Source organism: Budorcas taxicolor, chromosome 4 (assembly GCF_023091745.1).
Source record: "Budorcas taxicolor isolate Tak-1 chromosome 4, Takin1.1, whole genome shotgun sequence".
NCBI classification, from domain to species: Eukaryota; Metazoa; Chordata; class Mammalia; order Artiodactyla; family Bovidae; genus Budorcas; species Budorcas taxicolor.
In genome coordinates this window covers 40,562,617-40,579,276 of record NC_068913.1, presented here as the reverse complement: position 1 = coordinate 40,579,276, position 16,660 = coordinate 40,562,617, and the positions used below count along the sequence as shown (strand labels likewise).

The following is a 16,660-nucleotide window of genomic DNA, read 5'->3' as shown; positions in this document are numbered from 1 at the left end:
TTCATCTTCTTATACTAAAATGTGGTCATGTAAACAGACTTGTTACCTTTATTTTCACAGGCCATCCATTGAATAGGTCCTCTGTCATAATTATGTTGACCAACTGAAAATGTGAATACACGGACCTGATGAATTTAAAAATGGGTATCTGTTAGGCTGCATAAAATTTAATTGAAAGGCAAAACAAAAGAGCTAAAATAAAAGATAAATAAAAGCATGTTTTTCAGTTAATTTATGTGACAAGAAAATTGAGGCTTCTCAATCACTTGGAAGGCATCAGAGAGAAACTACATAATCTACTCTAAATATAGACTTTAGTTACTAAATTTAAGTTAGTACTTAGGTGCTCTGCATCATATCCCAATTCTGTGGCAGGATCATGACTAAGGTTTCATTAGTAGAAATGGCATCTTTCAGATTCAACTCAACATCAGCTGTCTCACCTAGTTAAAACATACTATTCACATATCTATCTAGTCACTGCAAAAAAAAAAAAAAATCCTACTTAATAGGTACAAGGTTACAAAAATCTATATAGAAAGGAGGTCACTCTACGTTTAGTTGCTTACAGCATTATACTTAATGATGGTTTCACTACTTTTCACATCATGAAAATATTTAATATGCACATGTATGAGTATGATGTTAGTCATATGACTCACTTTCTATAAAGATGACTGGAACATATAAATAAATATTTTAAGCTCTGAGCATTTTTTAGAAGAATTAAAATATTGACTGCTTCTAATATGCAAATATTTTAAAATGTAATTGTGATACTGTTTAATTATTGTAATTTATATATTCATTGGAAGGCACTGAATTTAAATAGTACAAAAGTATAGAAAATAAATTCAATGAGGTCAACAAATATTTAATAAAATGGTTACTTACACTGATTTTTACCAATTTAGTAATTAGAGAAAACCAATACTCTAAGTTCAACAGTTTAGCTTTTTCTAAAGATAAACATGCAGAAAAGCACTTTTCCATGAATTCATGGTCTGGTTTGAACTATGTTAAGAGCTTTTCCCTAATTCATGTCGATTGACTGTTTGAATTGACATTTTCTAATTGTTTCATCTGTTTCATCTTTCGCATACGACTGCAGAGCACAAATCTCAAGAGATTCTACATCTGGTCTCTGTTCTTTTGCTGGTCTTGGCCACACAGAGATCACATCATAACAACCCTCGCCCCAGAAAGTACACTGGGGAGGGTGTTGTTTCACTTGTAAAGTTTCACTCAAGCCACTCATCCAGGTATGCCTTGGCTAGTTATGCAAGAAGCCATTTGGTGAATACATCAGAATTTTAATCCCCCCAAACTGTAAAGACAGGTGACTGGTTCTAGCTTAACAGAAGTTGGTGTTACCCTCTCTTGCTACCCAAGTTGGTGTTACTTACTACCCTCTCTCCCTTAATCCTTCAAAATACAAAAATCTAGTTTCATTTCCTAAAATCTTCAATTGGTCATTTTGGGGGATATGCATTTTAGTGGAGTGTTACTACTTAACAGAGTTAAAATTACTCCTAAATGGATTATTTTTATGAATGGGTTGGCCACCCTACTGATAGTTCAATTTAATTGCCATACCTTAAACAACTGTCATGAGAATTCAGAACGCGGAAACAATCCAGATGTTCTAGAAAGCACCTGGGGATCACTTTCATGATTAACATTTGAAAGCATGTCTCAAATTTTCAATTTAAAGCACTGCTTTGCCTGTTGTTTCTCTTACCACAACAGTATTCCAGTAAAATGGTTTCCATAGAGTACTTTCCAGTACAAGGACATAAATGAATAAGACTAAATGAATTATTATTACATATCTAGATCCTTAGAAATCAAGCATTTCTAATAACATAGAGGCTAGACATACACAGACATATACCATGTGAATATTTTGACTGATGTTATTCAAATAGTCCAAATAAACACAACACAGGCAAAAAAATATACTAGTAAAAAACAACAACAAAACATATTGCTTTATTTGTTTTACTACAGAAGTTTTGCCTGACCCTAATTGTTGGCCTACATGGAAACCTCAGATATTGTTCAAATTAAAGAGTTTAGAATCAGAGCTGGGTGTCAAAGTGTACATTGTCATAATTAATTATAATTTAATAAAAGTTTAATACACACTTTTTTTACTTTTTCTTCTCTATCTTTATTCATTTATCTCAGAGGTCCTTCCTTGTCTATTTGAATATAGGTAGTATGCATTAACTGATTTGAAAAGACCCTGATGCTGGGAAAGATTGAGGGCAGGTAGAGAAGGGGATGACAGAGGATGAGACGGTTGGATGGCATCACCGACTCAATGGACATGAGTTTGGGTAAACTCCAGGAGTTGGTGATGGACAGGGAGGCCTGGTGTGCTGCGGTTCACTGGGTCTCAAAGAGTTGGACATGACTGAGCAACTGAACTGAACTGATTGAATCATTCCCATATTACAAATGTATAATTTTTAACTCCCTTTGCAAATTATATTTGCCTTGTGATAGATCTTTTTAAAGACATTTTTCTGAAAACATCTTCCCAACGGTTACTAAAATCTTAAAAATTACAAATTCATCTTTTCTATAGTTTCAGCAACTGTCTTACCATTACAATAATTATAAAATGTTTCTAGTATATCTAAAGTACTTATTTTGTCTCTTGGTAGATATACATATACACAAAACATATGCATGTAAATAATGATTTTATAGATTACCTTATAATTTTCTAAAATGACTTGATAAATATATATATATATTTGATTGAGAACAGTTTAATATAAATCATATCAAATATAAAAAGTTTAATATCAATCAAATATAAATTTTTAATTCTTTTTATGACAATGAAAAGATACACATGAATATTATACTTTAATCCCAGGTGCTGTACCACGCTGACTTTCGTCTTTGCTTTAAACATTTGAATTACGTAATAAGATTTTAACTAGATTGATTTCATAATCAGGTGTGATACTCAACATTTCATAGTACATATATACAATGAATTGATGAAGTTTAAAAAATAATTTTTGAACTCTAGCTTTCCACTTGGGAGTTTTACTTTCATTCTCCTATTCCACACTATATGACTGCCACCCTGTGGAAGAGTTAATGAACTCCAATGCCAAGTTTACAGAGGTGTTTGCTATCCCCTCAGTCTGATGTTTTTCTCTTCTTTAAGTGTACCATTCTTCTTTAGCTATACATTTGGGGAAATAAAATAATAAAGTGATTCCTTGAAACAGGCACAATTTAGAGATTAAGGTAAATTACATTCTCAAAGATGTGTATTTTCAGAAGTCTTTTCTTTACGTGGTCTTACAGAAAAACAAATAAAATGACATTAAAAAAAAAAACACAAAACCTTGAAACACTTAATGCGCAGCCACACAAGCTAAATATTTCATCTAAAGTCTCCATTAAGTAAATTACTTTAAATCAGGCCTCCATGAAAGCAAAGTCAGCTTTTGTGGAGAAAAAATTCCTTTACTTATGCCTAGTAGTACATTTATAATCACAGCACTAGATCCATAGACCAAGTACGTACTGAAGACTCACTGTTCTAAGTGTAATATTCCTAGAAAATTTGCTAAATGATCCTGAACTGGTTGATGTTAGATAGGCTATGTTTTAGAATGTTCACTTCTGTGAGGGTCATATATGAAACATACATAGCTATAGATGGCTTTCAAAAATATTTTTCACATTGCTGGAGCCCAGATTTCTAACAGAAATAATATGGGAAGTTAGAAATTGAATAAACATTGGACTGGGTTAAAACAGTTTTAGGATTGCACTATTGTATCTATTACAGTACTTTATATAGATATGAAAATAAATATTTATTAAATGAAAAAAAATTCAATAGCTAAATGAGTGGTCTTAATGTTTTCCCAGAGGGATATAAGACACATTTTGATATCATCTGATATATAAATTAGTTCATTGTAACAGAGTAGAGCCAAAACCAGAGTGATAGAAGCCTTGCATTCATAATTATGGGTTGTTTCATTACACTTATATCACGGCAAATTTGTAATCTTTTTTTTGCTTTTGTTACATAGTCTTTTGATAAATGAAGATGAACAAATTTCTTCAGGCAAGTTAAAGTATGTATAATACACATATCATTTATATGCTATATTATTCCTAGAGGAAAAAAAATAATTATTGACTTATGTTTAGTTATATAAGAATATTCACAAAATAAACTGCAATTTGAGAACAAGTTTAATAAAATTAAACTTAACTAAAAATCAGTCTCTATTATTAGTTGCAATTTATATAATTTGGCCTTCACTTGGTCCAAAAATCATTTTTTCTCTGAACAGAAAATTATAATTTCAAAATGTAAATCTGAATTATAATTTACATGTTAAGCCTGGCCTATTTGACCAGAGAAAACTTTTAATTACCAGCAAATTGGGTCACTGATTTGCTTCTTAAAATACACTACTGATGTATCCTTTAGTTCTAGACTTCTGTTACTCTCCTTTTTATTTTGTCTTGTTTGTTGAAGACAAAAATACTTGTCTTCAATTAAGATTTTTCCAAAACCACAGGGTCAACCTATTTTAAAAGTCATAGGAATTTCTTGTTTCCCAGCAGAACCCAGTTACTGGAAACTGTCACCTCAACAATTATCAGTTACCCCGAGTTCAAGTTTAATTTACAATAGGCAAATCTCCAAGGAATAATGGAAATGAGACTATGAAGAAAGAAAGCCAATAAAACTAAAATAAAAACTTCAGCTATCGAATCTTGTTAGAAAAATGATGTCAGAAACGGGTTTTATTAATTTACTGTGTGTACTAAAATTTTTGGCAATAAGCCTATAAAAATACTAGATTGGACTGAATATTTTAGTAGAAAATTCTACAGTAGTTTTCATAATTCACAAGTATACCAGGATCCACAGCGTTTAAAATAACCCACATCTCTAGGCTTATAGCATTATGAAATAAATAAAAATGTCCAAATGTACCTTTCACACTTAATTTGTTTTATAAAGCCCAGTGATCTGAAAGGTTCTTGTAAGTCTGCAAAGATTTGATGGCTTAGGTTTAATCCATTTTAGCTTCTTAAAGCTGTGAGAAGCATGTTCCTTAGTGGTGAAGTCTTGCTATCCGACTAGAAGGAAGGATCCTGGGTGGGCAAATGATGACTGGCATGGCCCCAAGGCTGCCCTGGAGAGAGAGATACAGGACTAGCCAGCACACTCCACATGAGGTTATGAAATTTGGACTGCTGAACATTTAAATGATTGATTTTGCCACTTAGTAGCTGTATAGCTTTCAGCAAGCTCGTTAACGTCTCAAATTTTGGTTTTCTTATTTCCAAAATGGGGACGATGTTGATGGTGATAAAAACCTTTTTATCATATGGCTATCACAACTGTGAATGAAGTGATACATGAAAAGCTTTTGTATTATATGGAAAATTATAAGCACAATAAATATTAGTTACAGTAATAAAGATGACATCATGATGATGATGACTACAATGTCTTCTATAGTCAAACTATCAGAATTCAATGAGGTATCATTTTCCATTTTCATGCCTCAAAAAGAACTTAACTTGAAATAATACCTTTCCAGAGGGACAAATTTCATTTGCTCTACTGCATTTAATATTAAACTCCAAAGAAAAAGATACTGTCTAAATGCTGCTGTGTCCATATAAGATACGCCTGTATGGCATTTCCCAGGGCCTGACAAGGGAACAAATTTAGTAAATGACCAGTGAGTTTGTTTCAGTAAATCACACCGAGCAAAACTTTAAAAAGGAAAAGGAAATGCAGTAGTTTTTGCTTACATGATCTTAAAGACCTAGCTGATCTCTCTCTTACATGTCTTGCATGTGGGTATATAACAAAGATACATGCCCTTGGGATTATGTTCGTGTTTAAAAATGTTAACAATTACAATAAATCATCCTTGCATATTAAGATTATAAGGGAGTAAGTTCAGGTTCCCCTTCTATCTGCATGCACTGACAGGATTTGATAACAGAGGAAGAAGCTATGGATACATTTCATTTCTAAGCAATTTAGCTCTGCAGAGACGATTGTCAGCTGAGAGGTCACAACATAAGTGATATAGTTATTTCAGATGTTCCTCTGGGGTAACGCTAAATACTTTACTGACACAAATAATGAGAATACTCATGAAAAACTATGTGTTGGACTGATCAGTATGAAAGGAGAGGTGGCATCAATACAATTGTTTTTTATATGAACTTAAGTCCCCCTAATTCTTACAATGGCATATGCAAGGGTAGAACATTAATTTTACTCTACATTCCACTTTCGCCTTCTCATACTGTTCATGGGTTCAAAGAATGTTCAAACTACTGCACAACTGCACTCATTTCACATGCCAGCAAGGTAATGTTCTGTCCTCCAAAGCTAGGCTTCAACAGTAAGTGAACCGAGAACTTCCAGATGTACAAGATGGATTCAGAAAAGGCAGATGAAACAGAGATCAAATTGCAACATCTGTGGGATCATAGAAAAAGCTAGAGAATTCCAGAAAAACATCTACTCCTGCTTCATTGACTATGCTAATGCCTTTGACTTTGTCGATCACAATGAACTGTAGAAAATTCTTAAAGAGATGGGAATACCAGACCACCTTACCTGCCTCCTGAGAAACCTGTATGCAGGTAAAGAAGAACCAGTCATGGAACAATGGACTGGTTCAAAATTGAGAAAGAAGTATGTCAAGGCTGTATATTGTCACCCTGCTTATTTAAATTCTATGCAGAGTACATCATGTGAAATGCTGGGCTGAATGAAGCACAAGCCGGAATCAAGATTGTGGGGAGAAATAGCAATATCCTCAGATATAAAGATGATATCACCCTTATGGCAGAAAGCAAAGATCTAAAGAGCCTTTTGATAAAAGTGAAAGAGGAGAGTGAAAAGCTGGCTTGAAATTCAACTAAGATCATGGCATATGGTCTCATCACTTCATGGCAAATAGATAGGGAAGCTATGGAAACAATGACAGACTTTATTTTGTTGGGCTCCAAAATCACTGCAGATGTTGACTGTAGCCATAAAATTAAAAGACACTTGCTCCTTGGAGGAAAAGCTATGACAAACCTAGCAGCATATTAACAAAAAGACATTACTTTCCCAACAAAGGTCCATCTAGTCAAAGTCTGGTGTTTTCAGCAGTCATGTATGGATGTGAGATTTGTACCATAAAGAAGGCTGAGTGCCAAAGAACTGATGCTTGGTTTTGAAGACTCTCGAGAGTCCACTGGACTGCAAGGAGATCAAACCAGTAAATCCTAAAGGAAATAAACCCCAAATATTATTCATTGGAAAGGCTGATGCTGAAGATGAAGCTCCAATACTTTGGCCACCCTGATGAGAAGAGCCAACTTATTGGAAAAGACCCCGATGCTGGGAAAGATTGAAGGCAGGAGGAGAAGGGGATGACAGAGGATGAGATGACTGGATGGCATCACTGACTCAATGGACACGAGTTTGAGCAAACTCCAGGAGATGGTGAAGGACAGGGAAACTTGGCACACTGCAGTCCATGGGGTTTCAAAGAGTTGGATACAACTCAGCAACTGAACAACAACAACAACAACATTCCACTTATAAGGAAAACACATAATTTCAAATTATTTTCTTGTAAAAGGTCAAAGCTATTGAGTATCATATATGAATGTTTTATATATAGTTTACTATCAGTTCAGTTCAGTCGCTCAGTTGTGTCTGACTCTGTGACCCCATGAATCGCAGCACGCCAGGCCTCCCTGTCCATCACCAACTCCTGGAGTTCACTCAAACTCATGTCCATCGAGTCGGTGATGCCATCCAGCCATCTCATCCTCTGTCGTCCCCTTCTGCTCCTGCCCTCAATCCCTCCCAGCATCAGGGTCTTTTCCAATGAGTCAACTCTTCACATGAGGTGGCCAAAGTATTGGAGTTTCAGCATTAGCATCAGTCCTTCCAATGAACAACCAGGACTGATCTCCTTTAGAATGGACTGGTTGGATCTCCTTGAAGTTCAAGGGACTCTCCAGCACCACAAAGGTCTTTTCCAGCACCACAGTTCAAAAGCATCAATTCTTCGGCTCTCAGCTTTCTTCACAGTCCAACTCTCACATCCATACATGTCCATGGGAAAAACCATAGTCTTGACTAGACTTAGTTTACTATAGGAGATTATTAATTGCATATTTGCATTTATTCATTTATGTTGGGCATCTTCAGTAATTACTCAGCAACCACTATGCATCAAGCCCTTCTTAGCCTCAAAGGAGTCAATGGTAGGTTTACAAGCTGATACAACCCCTACCTCTTAGATCTTTTAACAGAAGAGAGTTCAAGATAATGTAAATAAGTACATAATTAAAATAATTTTTTAAAAATGGTAATCTGGGAGAAAGAAAACAAAGAGGAAAGATGGTACTGAAATAGAGAATAATGAAGTGTGTAGGAAAAGGGGACCACTCTAGAAAGTCTGAGCAGGGAAGATCTCTGTGTGGAGCTACATGGCAAGCAGAGCTTTCAATCTGAGAAGACAGCCTCAGGAAAAACAGAACAGAATGCCCTTCCTGGTATTGTGATTTCACATCAACAAAAGGCAATCCCAATTTTAGGTGGCACAATTCTATCTAGAAATCATTTCAAGTGTATTTGTGGCACTCTATGGCCTAATATACTTTCTGTTTAATGTAATACTTATTCTCACTTTTCAATGGATTTGTTCTAGCCATCAAATTAAGGACTCTGTAAAATGTATGGAAGTAGTTAATACTCAGACCCAAAGAAACTGTTCCTTAGTTTAGGTAATGAATTATCAATACTAATTTCATTCAAAGAACACAAATGTAAACAAATCTGTCAGAGAAGGACACTACACAGATGCACACGACATGAATTTTAAGTTGATCATCTATTGGCAGGGCCAATATTACTTAAAATTATTGTTTTTAGTTATACCTTAACTCTAGAACAAGTAATACATTTGGTTTTTATGAACACGGCTATAGTTCCCATTCTAAAACTGAAAATCCTTTGGAAATGGTTGAAAGTGCCAAATTACATGAAAATTTTTAAAAGCAGTGCATTTCTAAACAGTATTAAATATTCCACAAGTCTGAATATCCTCTGTTATCAGAGGTTTGAACGTTCCTTCCAAAGGCTTCATTCTTGCCTGATGGAGAAGTTAGGCAGAGACTACCAAGAAGGCAATGAATTATTTCCCATGAATTATTTTTCCTACCATGTGTTGAAAAAGTAGTTGATGATTTTCACTTTTACTGTATAAAAGTGAAAATATATATATTTTTATATACATATACAGATTTAGCCATTTGTGATTTGCTTTCAATTTTTGTAGGCTACAGATTATTTCTCTTCTGGATCTGACAAAAAATAGACTGCCAATCATTTTTGAAAGAATCTAAAAAATAAAGCTATTTTCTATTGTCAGGCAATTATAATTTTTTAGCTATGCATTCTTTATTTTACAAAATTATTCCACATCTATCATATGCATTTTTTCATTTATTCTTCTCATTTAGTTTATTAGCTATTTTGAAATTTTCATTTTATAGATTTTTGAATGTCTTTTTATTTTTGATTAATTCTGAGAATTAACCTAAGAATCCAAGAACAATTTTATAGCTGGCTAGACAATCTTAAGTGTATACTGCTAACCAATCTCTTTGCTAATCTACAGAAAATTAAGTTATCTTTACTTTTGCTAGACCTGGGAATTATCTTTCAACTCTGTATCTGGTGTCAGTTTCCTTTGTTCATTTGTTTGGAATCTATGATAAAGTTCATTTTGGTTTTGGCTCCATTTTTAAGGCAGTCTCATACACATGGTTGAGCCCTAAGGAATGGCAGAGTTGCAGGTAAAGATTAGAAAGTGAATGCATTTTAATGTGGAACAGCTGTGTGAGGAGATTAACATGGACTCCATTTTAAGCTGTACCTATCTATAATCAGGTAGATTAATTCCCAAGAGTAATACATTTCAAAAGAACCCAAACATTTTGTTCTAATTCTCAAACCTTTTGGCCTCATTAAATTGTGCTCTGTATCTGCAGGCTCATTCATCAGCTCTATGGGTGGACCTCATCACACCTATCTGGGTTGCTCTGAATGATTTCTAATGTCATCTGGATGACAAATGGGTTTAAATGAAGCATTCAGTCACATTCATGCCAGGCAAGAGGCCTGGGGAGAAAGCAGGATTCAAAAAGAGGTTTTCCAATTTTTTTTCTTTAAAACCTCTCCAAATTTTGTGACTTTGCAATTTCAATATTTTTAAGCTACAAGTGAACGTCTATCTTAAGGGGCATGTTTTAAAGTAAAATTATAGTTGAATATAGAATTTTACATGTACTGAAAGTTTTTATTTTACTACCTATCAAATTTCAGTTTTACACATTGGCCATTTGAAAGAAAATGTAGCTAGTTAAGTTCTGAGTTGATAAATTTATTGCATAATAAATATGAATTTTACAGGTAAATAACTGGTCATACACATCCTTAGATGACACAGATAGACAAGGATCTTCCATGCATCCACATGTCTGAGGGTAGCAAATCTCTCACACTGGGTGGATGAGTGGAAGGCAGAGAAGTCAGAATAAGCAGGGAAAGTGAGAAAGGGTTTGACAGTTCATCCCAAACCATTTGAAGACATATTGAAGATGATGGAAAAATCTCTCTTATACACACTAGTTGCATACATACACCCTTGGCATAAACAATTAACTGTGTAATGTTGTCTTGACAAAATACAAACACACTCAAAAACATAAGTGACTTAAAAATCGTCTGCTATCATCACTGTTAGTGGATAAGAACATGCAAATACCAAGAAACAAATTTTTTGTCTAACATAGTTTTCCACATTAGAAAATTTTAAAAAGCCATTGAACTTGGAAGCAGAGTGCAATGAAATATGGCACAACAATGTTTTAAGAAATACAATTCCTAATTGTCTAATTCAGAAATCTGTGCTCTGTATTTCTCAATCCCTTCTCTCTCAAGGATCTCCATCATTTATCCTTTCTCTGTTTTGTATCTATAAGCTTTCTCTGTCTGGATATCCCTTTACTAACCTCAAGATAAAATAATGACTTAGCTCTTCCACTGTTAAAAAAAATGTATGTATGCACACGAATGTGTGCAAAACTTTACCCAGAGTTGACTGTCTTAATTTTTCCTAATTTTTCTTAGCAAATTTGCAAAGATTTTAGAAAAAAAATTAGTTTATGTTCAGATTTCTATTTCCTCATTCCTTGATCACTTTTTAACCGGTTGTCAGTGGTTGAAATTTATTCATAGCACTTTACATAAGAGAGCTAAGCCAAAGTTCCACACATGGTCCCTTGTTTCTAGAGATATGATTGACAGAATCAATGTCCATTTAAAACAGATATAAATGTGTGTTCATATGCCTGTGTATGTAAATATGTATACATGTATAAGAGTGTGTATCACAGAACTTTGCTGCAGCCCCTAAATTAGACTCCCGTTAAAAAAAATGTAGTTTCTAATTCCAAGGACATCTTAATTTTTCTTAGCTAACTATACATTTATTTTAAAAATCATAGAAAGCACTGACTACTTAATTTTCCAAGTTTCTTTGGAATTCACAAAAATTCTATGTCCTTAGGAGAAGTGTGTGTCCTTACAGCAGAGAGATATTATTAATAGGCAAACAGCAAGACTGTTGAGTACAGATTAGATTAATAAGTTTTATAGAAGTGAATGTGATATGAATCATTTCTTATGTGGTTTAGAATGTCACAAAATGACTTTGTTTAAAACGTGGAGTTCCTATAAAAGGTGAAGGAGATGAGAAGCAGTGTTTCAAGATAGTAATATTTAGATTGGACATTTTTTGGATATATACATAGAAAAATGGCTTTCAACTAGTGAATTTTTCACTTATTCAATCAACTAGACAATTTGTGAAAATGGAGGGTAGGATACAGTTGTTTTCCTTATGACATAAAATCTCTTTTATGGAAAAAATGAAAATTATGATATGCCTTCCAAGACAATAATGTTACTTCTGCACGCAAAAAGAGTTTTCAGAGAGGAAAAAAATAAATAACAAGTTGATTGTTTTTCTCTTTTTATACATTTAAATTCTTTTACTTAAACTTGTTAAACTTTTTTGTACTCTGAAACTGAAATATATCTCTGGCACAAATTGCAATATAGAATGCAATATTCATTTCCATATTTAAGAAACTCTTCCTTTTTGAAGAAAAATATTCAGAGCTGAATGATTCCTGCTTGTTAGTTTAGATGATATCAAAATTAAAGAAAAGGTGATTTAACTAAACTTATATTCATTAAAAAATGAAAAGCACTGGGGCTTGTACTTATGCACCTCTGTCATAAGATAATAAAATAAACTTATGACAAGAAGATGCTAAAAAGTCCTTTCCAAATTATCAGTGTATGATTAGAATAATACTGGAATAAATGTATTATATTAATAGAAATGAATTTAGATTAAATTTATTTTATTACATTTGAATTCTTCAAAACATGGCAATTTTATATAACTGAGAATATTTAAATAAGTGAAATATTCTTTAACCCAGATTTTTTATGATTATGAATTTGTTCTATAATAGAAATCATGCTTCCAACTTTTGTTAGACACTCTCAAGTTTTATTTATTGCCATGTATTGAGAATTAACTCTGAATCCGTGCTTCTTGTAGGATGCTAAGAGTTCATAGTTAAACAACACAGAGGCCTAGTCATGTGGGACCTTGTCATCCAGAGGGTGACCAGAGAAAAGATCTCATGGGTAGCGTCAGTGTGAAGAGACAGGGAGGGTCAGACAAACTGTGCTGTGGGATCAGAGCACAAGCACCTGGACAACCATGAAGTGGGGGCCAAAGGATGTCAGGACATCCTCCAGGGGTGGCGACTGCCCTGAATTTTGAACAATGAGTAGTAGTTACTAAACAAAGTAAGAAAGCTACATTATATCTTAATCATCTGTATTTTCCCATTACTTTTCATTCTGATGATATTTCTGAAACAAATATTCACAGTAACAAGATACCACTCAAAATATTTATAGGCTATTAACAGTTCAGTCCATTTATCAACTTTTTCAAAAGGAATGGCTCTCCTATATAATCAAAGTCAGTAGATGTTTAAAAAAACTTAACCCTTACATTAAACTTATGTCATATGACATTATACTTTAATAGCATATGCAGTTTCAAAGAGTTGAGTATTAAAACATTTTGTAAACAATTCAAAGTTATACATATGTATGTTGTCAACTCTTTGAAATTACTGGTATTTTGAAGTGTTTCAAAAATTTTCATCAGTACTCTACCCTATTATCCACAGTATTTTGCCTGCCAATATATATATAACTTATGTATATTTACCTAAATGTATTAATTTACATTTTTCCTTCTTTTTAATCCTTCACACACACATAAAACAATTTTTTAGCATTAATGATGAGTCAATGATGAGAGTTCTAATTAAAAGCAAAGTTGATGGGCATTTTACCCTGAAGGGTGCCTTGTGAAATATATAATTTCTGTTGAAGTTCTGAAAGCATAAGAAGTAAGCTATAATTTTTCATTACTTATTTATGGATTCTTGGCATTTAAGGAAATGAAGTTGAGAATCATTGTTCTCTTATAAAATATGGAGAGTATCAAAATTAAGCTGACAGTAGGAGTGATAGAAAAAATAGTTACATTTGATATCTTCCACAGTATCAGTAGGTTCAGCTACACTGGTGAACTTTCAAAACAGGCCTTTGTACAATACTTTTCTCTGCAGTAAAACAATCAAAGAAACAAATATATTCTATATAGGTCTCTATACAGGCCTCTATATAGGTTCAAATTATTTTATTAATAAATTAGTCATAAAGTACTTGTGAATTTCACAAAAGATATTTGACATTTAATTCAGTGATTGGCATATAATGCATGAGCTGTATGTCTTTATAGTCAGCACACTAACGTTTTAACCAAAAACATCTTCCCTTACCACTCTTGCCGTACTCTCTTAAAACCACCTAAATTAATATTAAATTTAAAATATCAGAAAAATTACACTCACCTTTTTGTCTTTGTTGTATTTGGTAAATATCTCCTGAGCTCTCTCTTCTCCTCCATCCGTGAACAACATGATAATCTTATTGCAGTTGGCTCTAGACACATTATACTGTAAAATACATCAATAAAATTGTATATCATTCATAGTAAAAGGGAGGGAGTATAAAAGCAAAATGGAAAGTGTGTGCAGATTGCAAGTGATGACTGAAGTATCTGTTCAATAGTCAATTCTAAGAACAGGTTCCTGGATCAAGCCAGGCCTGTGCCTCCCTACGCAGGCTCTGCCTCATTTTTAACACCCACTGCTCTCCCTTTCTTTGGGTGTCTGATCAAATGTTACCTAGCCTTTGAGGACTTTCCTAACAACTGCATTTTAAACTGCAATCTGCCCTCCCAAGCTGTACTCTTCACAGCATTTCGCATTTGTTTATATGCAGTACGTAATTTGTTTTTTATTATTGACTTCCCCCAATAGAATATTCAGTGCCAAAAGGGTATAAAGTTTTGTCTTTTTTGTTCAATAGTTTCCTTGTCTGAACGAATGCCTTATACGTAATAACTTCTCAGGGGTTAATTAATACATGGGTTTTAAAGTGATTAATGGACATGGTATCAATTCTATACCTCTATAATATATACCAGAAACAAAAAATAATATTAATAAAACATACATATCCTTTCATGTATATTATCAATCCATTTACGAATATTTGTTCATCTCTTTACTCCTCCTTCCTCCTACTTTATTCAGTTTACATTTCTGAAATTGTAATGCTGATCCCAACACACAGTGCTCTTTCATATTTTGGTAAATGTCAACAGCTATTTTCAGAATATTGTCTTATCTGCTCTCAACCTGCCACATATGTTCTAATTCTGAAAGGCTCAATTCCAATGTTAAATCCTTTCTTACATTTTCTTTAAGGTCCCTCAAAGAGCTGGACTTAGGAAAACAATGGATTAGCATCAAAGGGCCACATGAAATATACAAAGCTGAGCTTCTTTGAGGCCTGAAATTATAATCTCAGCTTTTCTAATGCTGTAAAATATGTTTGCAAAATTGCTGAGAAGAAAAAAAAAATCACACTAATTAATGACTGCTCAGCTTCTTTGAAAATGTCAGCCCTCTAGTTTAGTGATATTTAAAGGTGATAAACTCTGAAGCAATTTGTAATTTTATCGCTCTAATGGCCACATTAAAAAATGTAATAAGAAATATCTGAAATTCTAATAATATATTTTATTTAACTCAGTCATCAAAAATAGTCAATTTAACATCGAAACAATATAAAAATTGAGAAAATAAATATTTTTTCTTTCATAGTAAATTCTAAAATCTCAGTGTATTCTTATAACACATTTCAGTTCAGACTATGCACATTGCAAGCACTCAACATCCACACGTGATTATGGTTTTACTGGACTGCTGCTGCTGCTGCTGCTAAGTCGCTTCAGTCATGTCCGACTCTGTGCGACCCCAGAGACGGCAGCCCATCAGGCTCTGCCATCCCTGGGATTCTCCAGGCAAGAACACTGGAGTGGGTTGCCATTTCCTTCTCCAGTGCATGAAAGTGAAAAGTGAAAGTGAAGTTGCTCAGTCCTGTCAGACTCATAGCGACCCAATGGACTGCAGCCCACCAGGCTCCTCCATCCATGGGATTTTCCAGGAAAGAGTACTGGAGTGGGTGTCATTGCCTTCTCCGACAACACAGTCTAAACATCACTAATTCTCCAATAGTGTTTGAGTTTATAGAAGGTCCTTATTTCTATTTTTCAAAAAAGGTAAATCACATTTCCTGTTGGAAAAAGTAATGAGGACAATATGTTGTTTTACCTGACGAAAAAATCCTGTTTCATTTATTCTCACTCCACTGACTAGGCCATTAGCCCAGTGGCAGTTAAAGCTTTTAACTAAGCACTGTGAAAACTCAAGTAGTGACTAATTCTATTTATCACATTCAAAAACCATTCTTATCTTGGAAGGTAATTATCTGAAAATTTGACCATAAAATAGTTACATATTTTATCATCAATATACTTTTGTGAAAGGTGTTGAAATCCCTGAATCGAAAACTAAATTTTCTAATGACTTATCTTTTCTATCTGCATATATAAATGGGCAAAATAATATTTACTTAAAAGACCATCTCAAAAAAGTGACAGTTTTTAGCACAGGACTTGGTTTCATTTTTTAAAATAGTGGGAGTATTATTATTATGGAATATAAATATCAAAGTTAGCACACTGCATCTTGCTGTTCATTTTTAGTACACTCACAAAAGGAGAAATGAAGAAATGTTTTGTTTTCAACATTTTTTTTTCTAAGTAGACTTCTCAGGACTTGTGGTAGAATAGTCGACCTCAGCAAATTCTCACTGGATTTGCAACTATCTAAAGAATCACACTGTCACAACAATTATACAAAATTGGCTTGGAAGGAATTAAGGTAAGGAAAAACTTGATTACGTCAATAAAAATACAATGGCTAGGGTTGGTAATTTACTTTAGTGTGGTATTTCATAGCACACTTTGCTGTATCTCTGTAGCTATGC

At 33.6% G+C, this 16,660-nt stretch overlaps 1 protein-coding gene across 1 annotated transcript in view; it reads right to left on the bottom strand.

The window, feature by feature from the left end:
- CACNA2D1 (calcium voltage-gated channel auxiliary subunit alpha2delta 1) overlaps positions 1 to 16,660 on the bottom strand; it is a 532,663-nt gene that overhangs the window by 71,696 nt on the left and 444,307 nt on the right. The window contains exons 12-13 of the mRNA XM_052638827.1: positions 14,113 to 14,217; positions 47 to 125 (exon numbers count right to left, since the gene is read on the bottom strand). Coding sequence (XP_052494787.1) covers positions 47 to 125; positions 14,113 to 14,217 — 184 coding nt within the window. The remainder of the gene's footprint in view (positions 1 to 46; positions 126 to 14,112; positions 14,218 to 16,660) is intronic.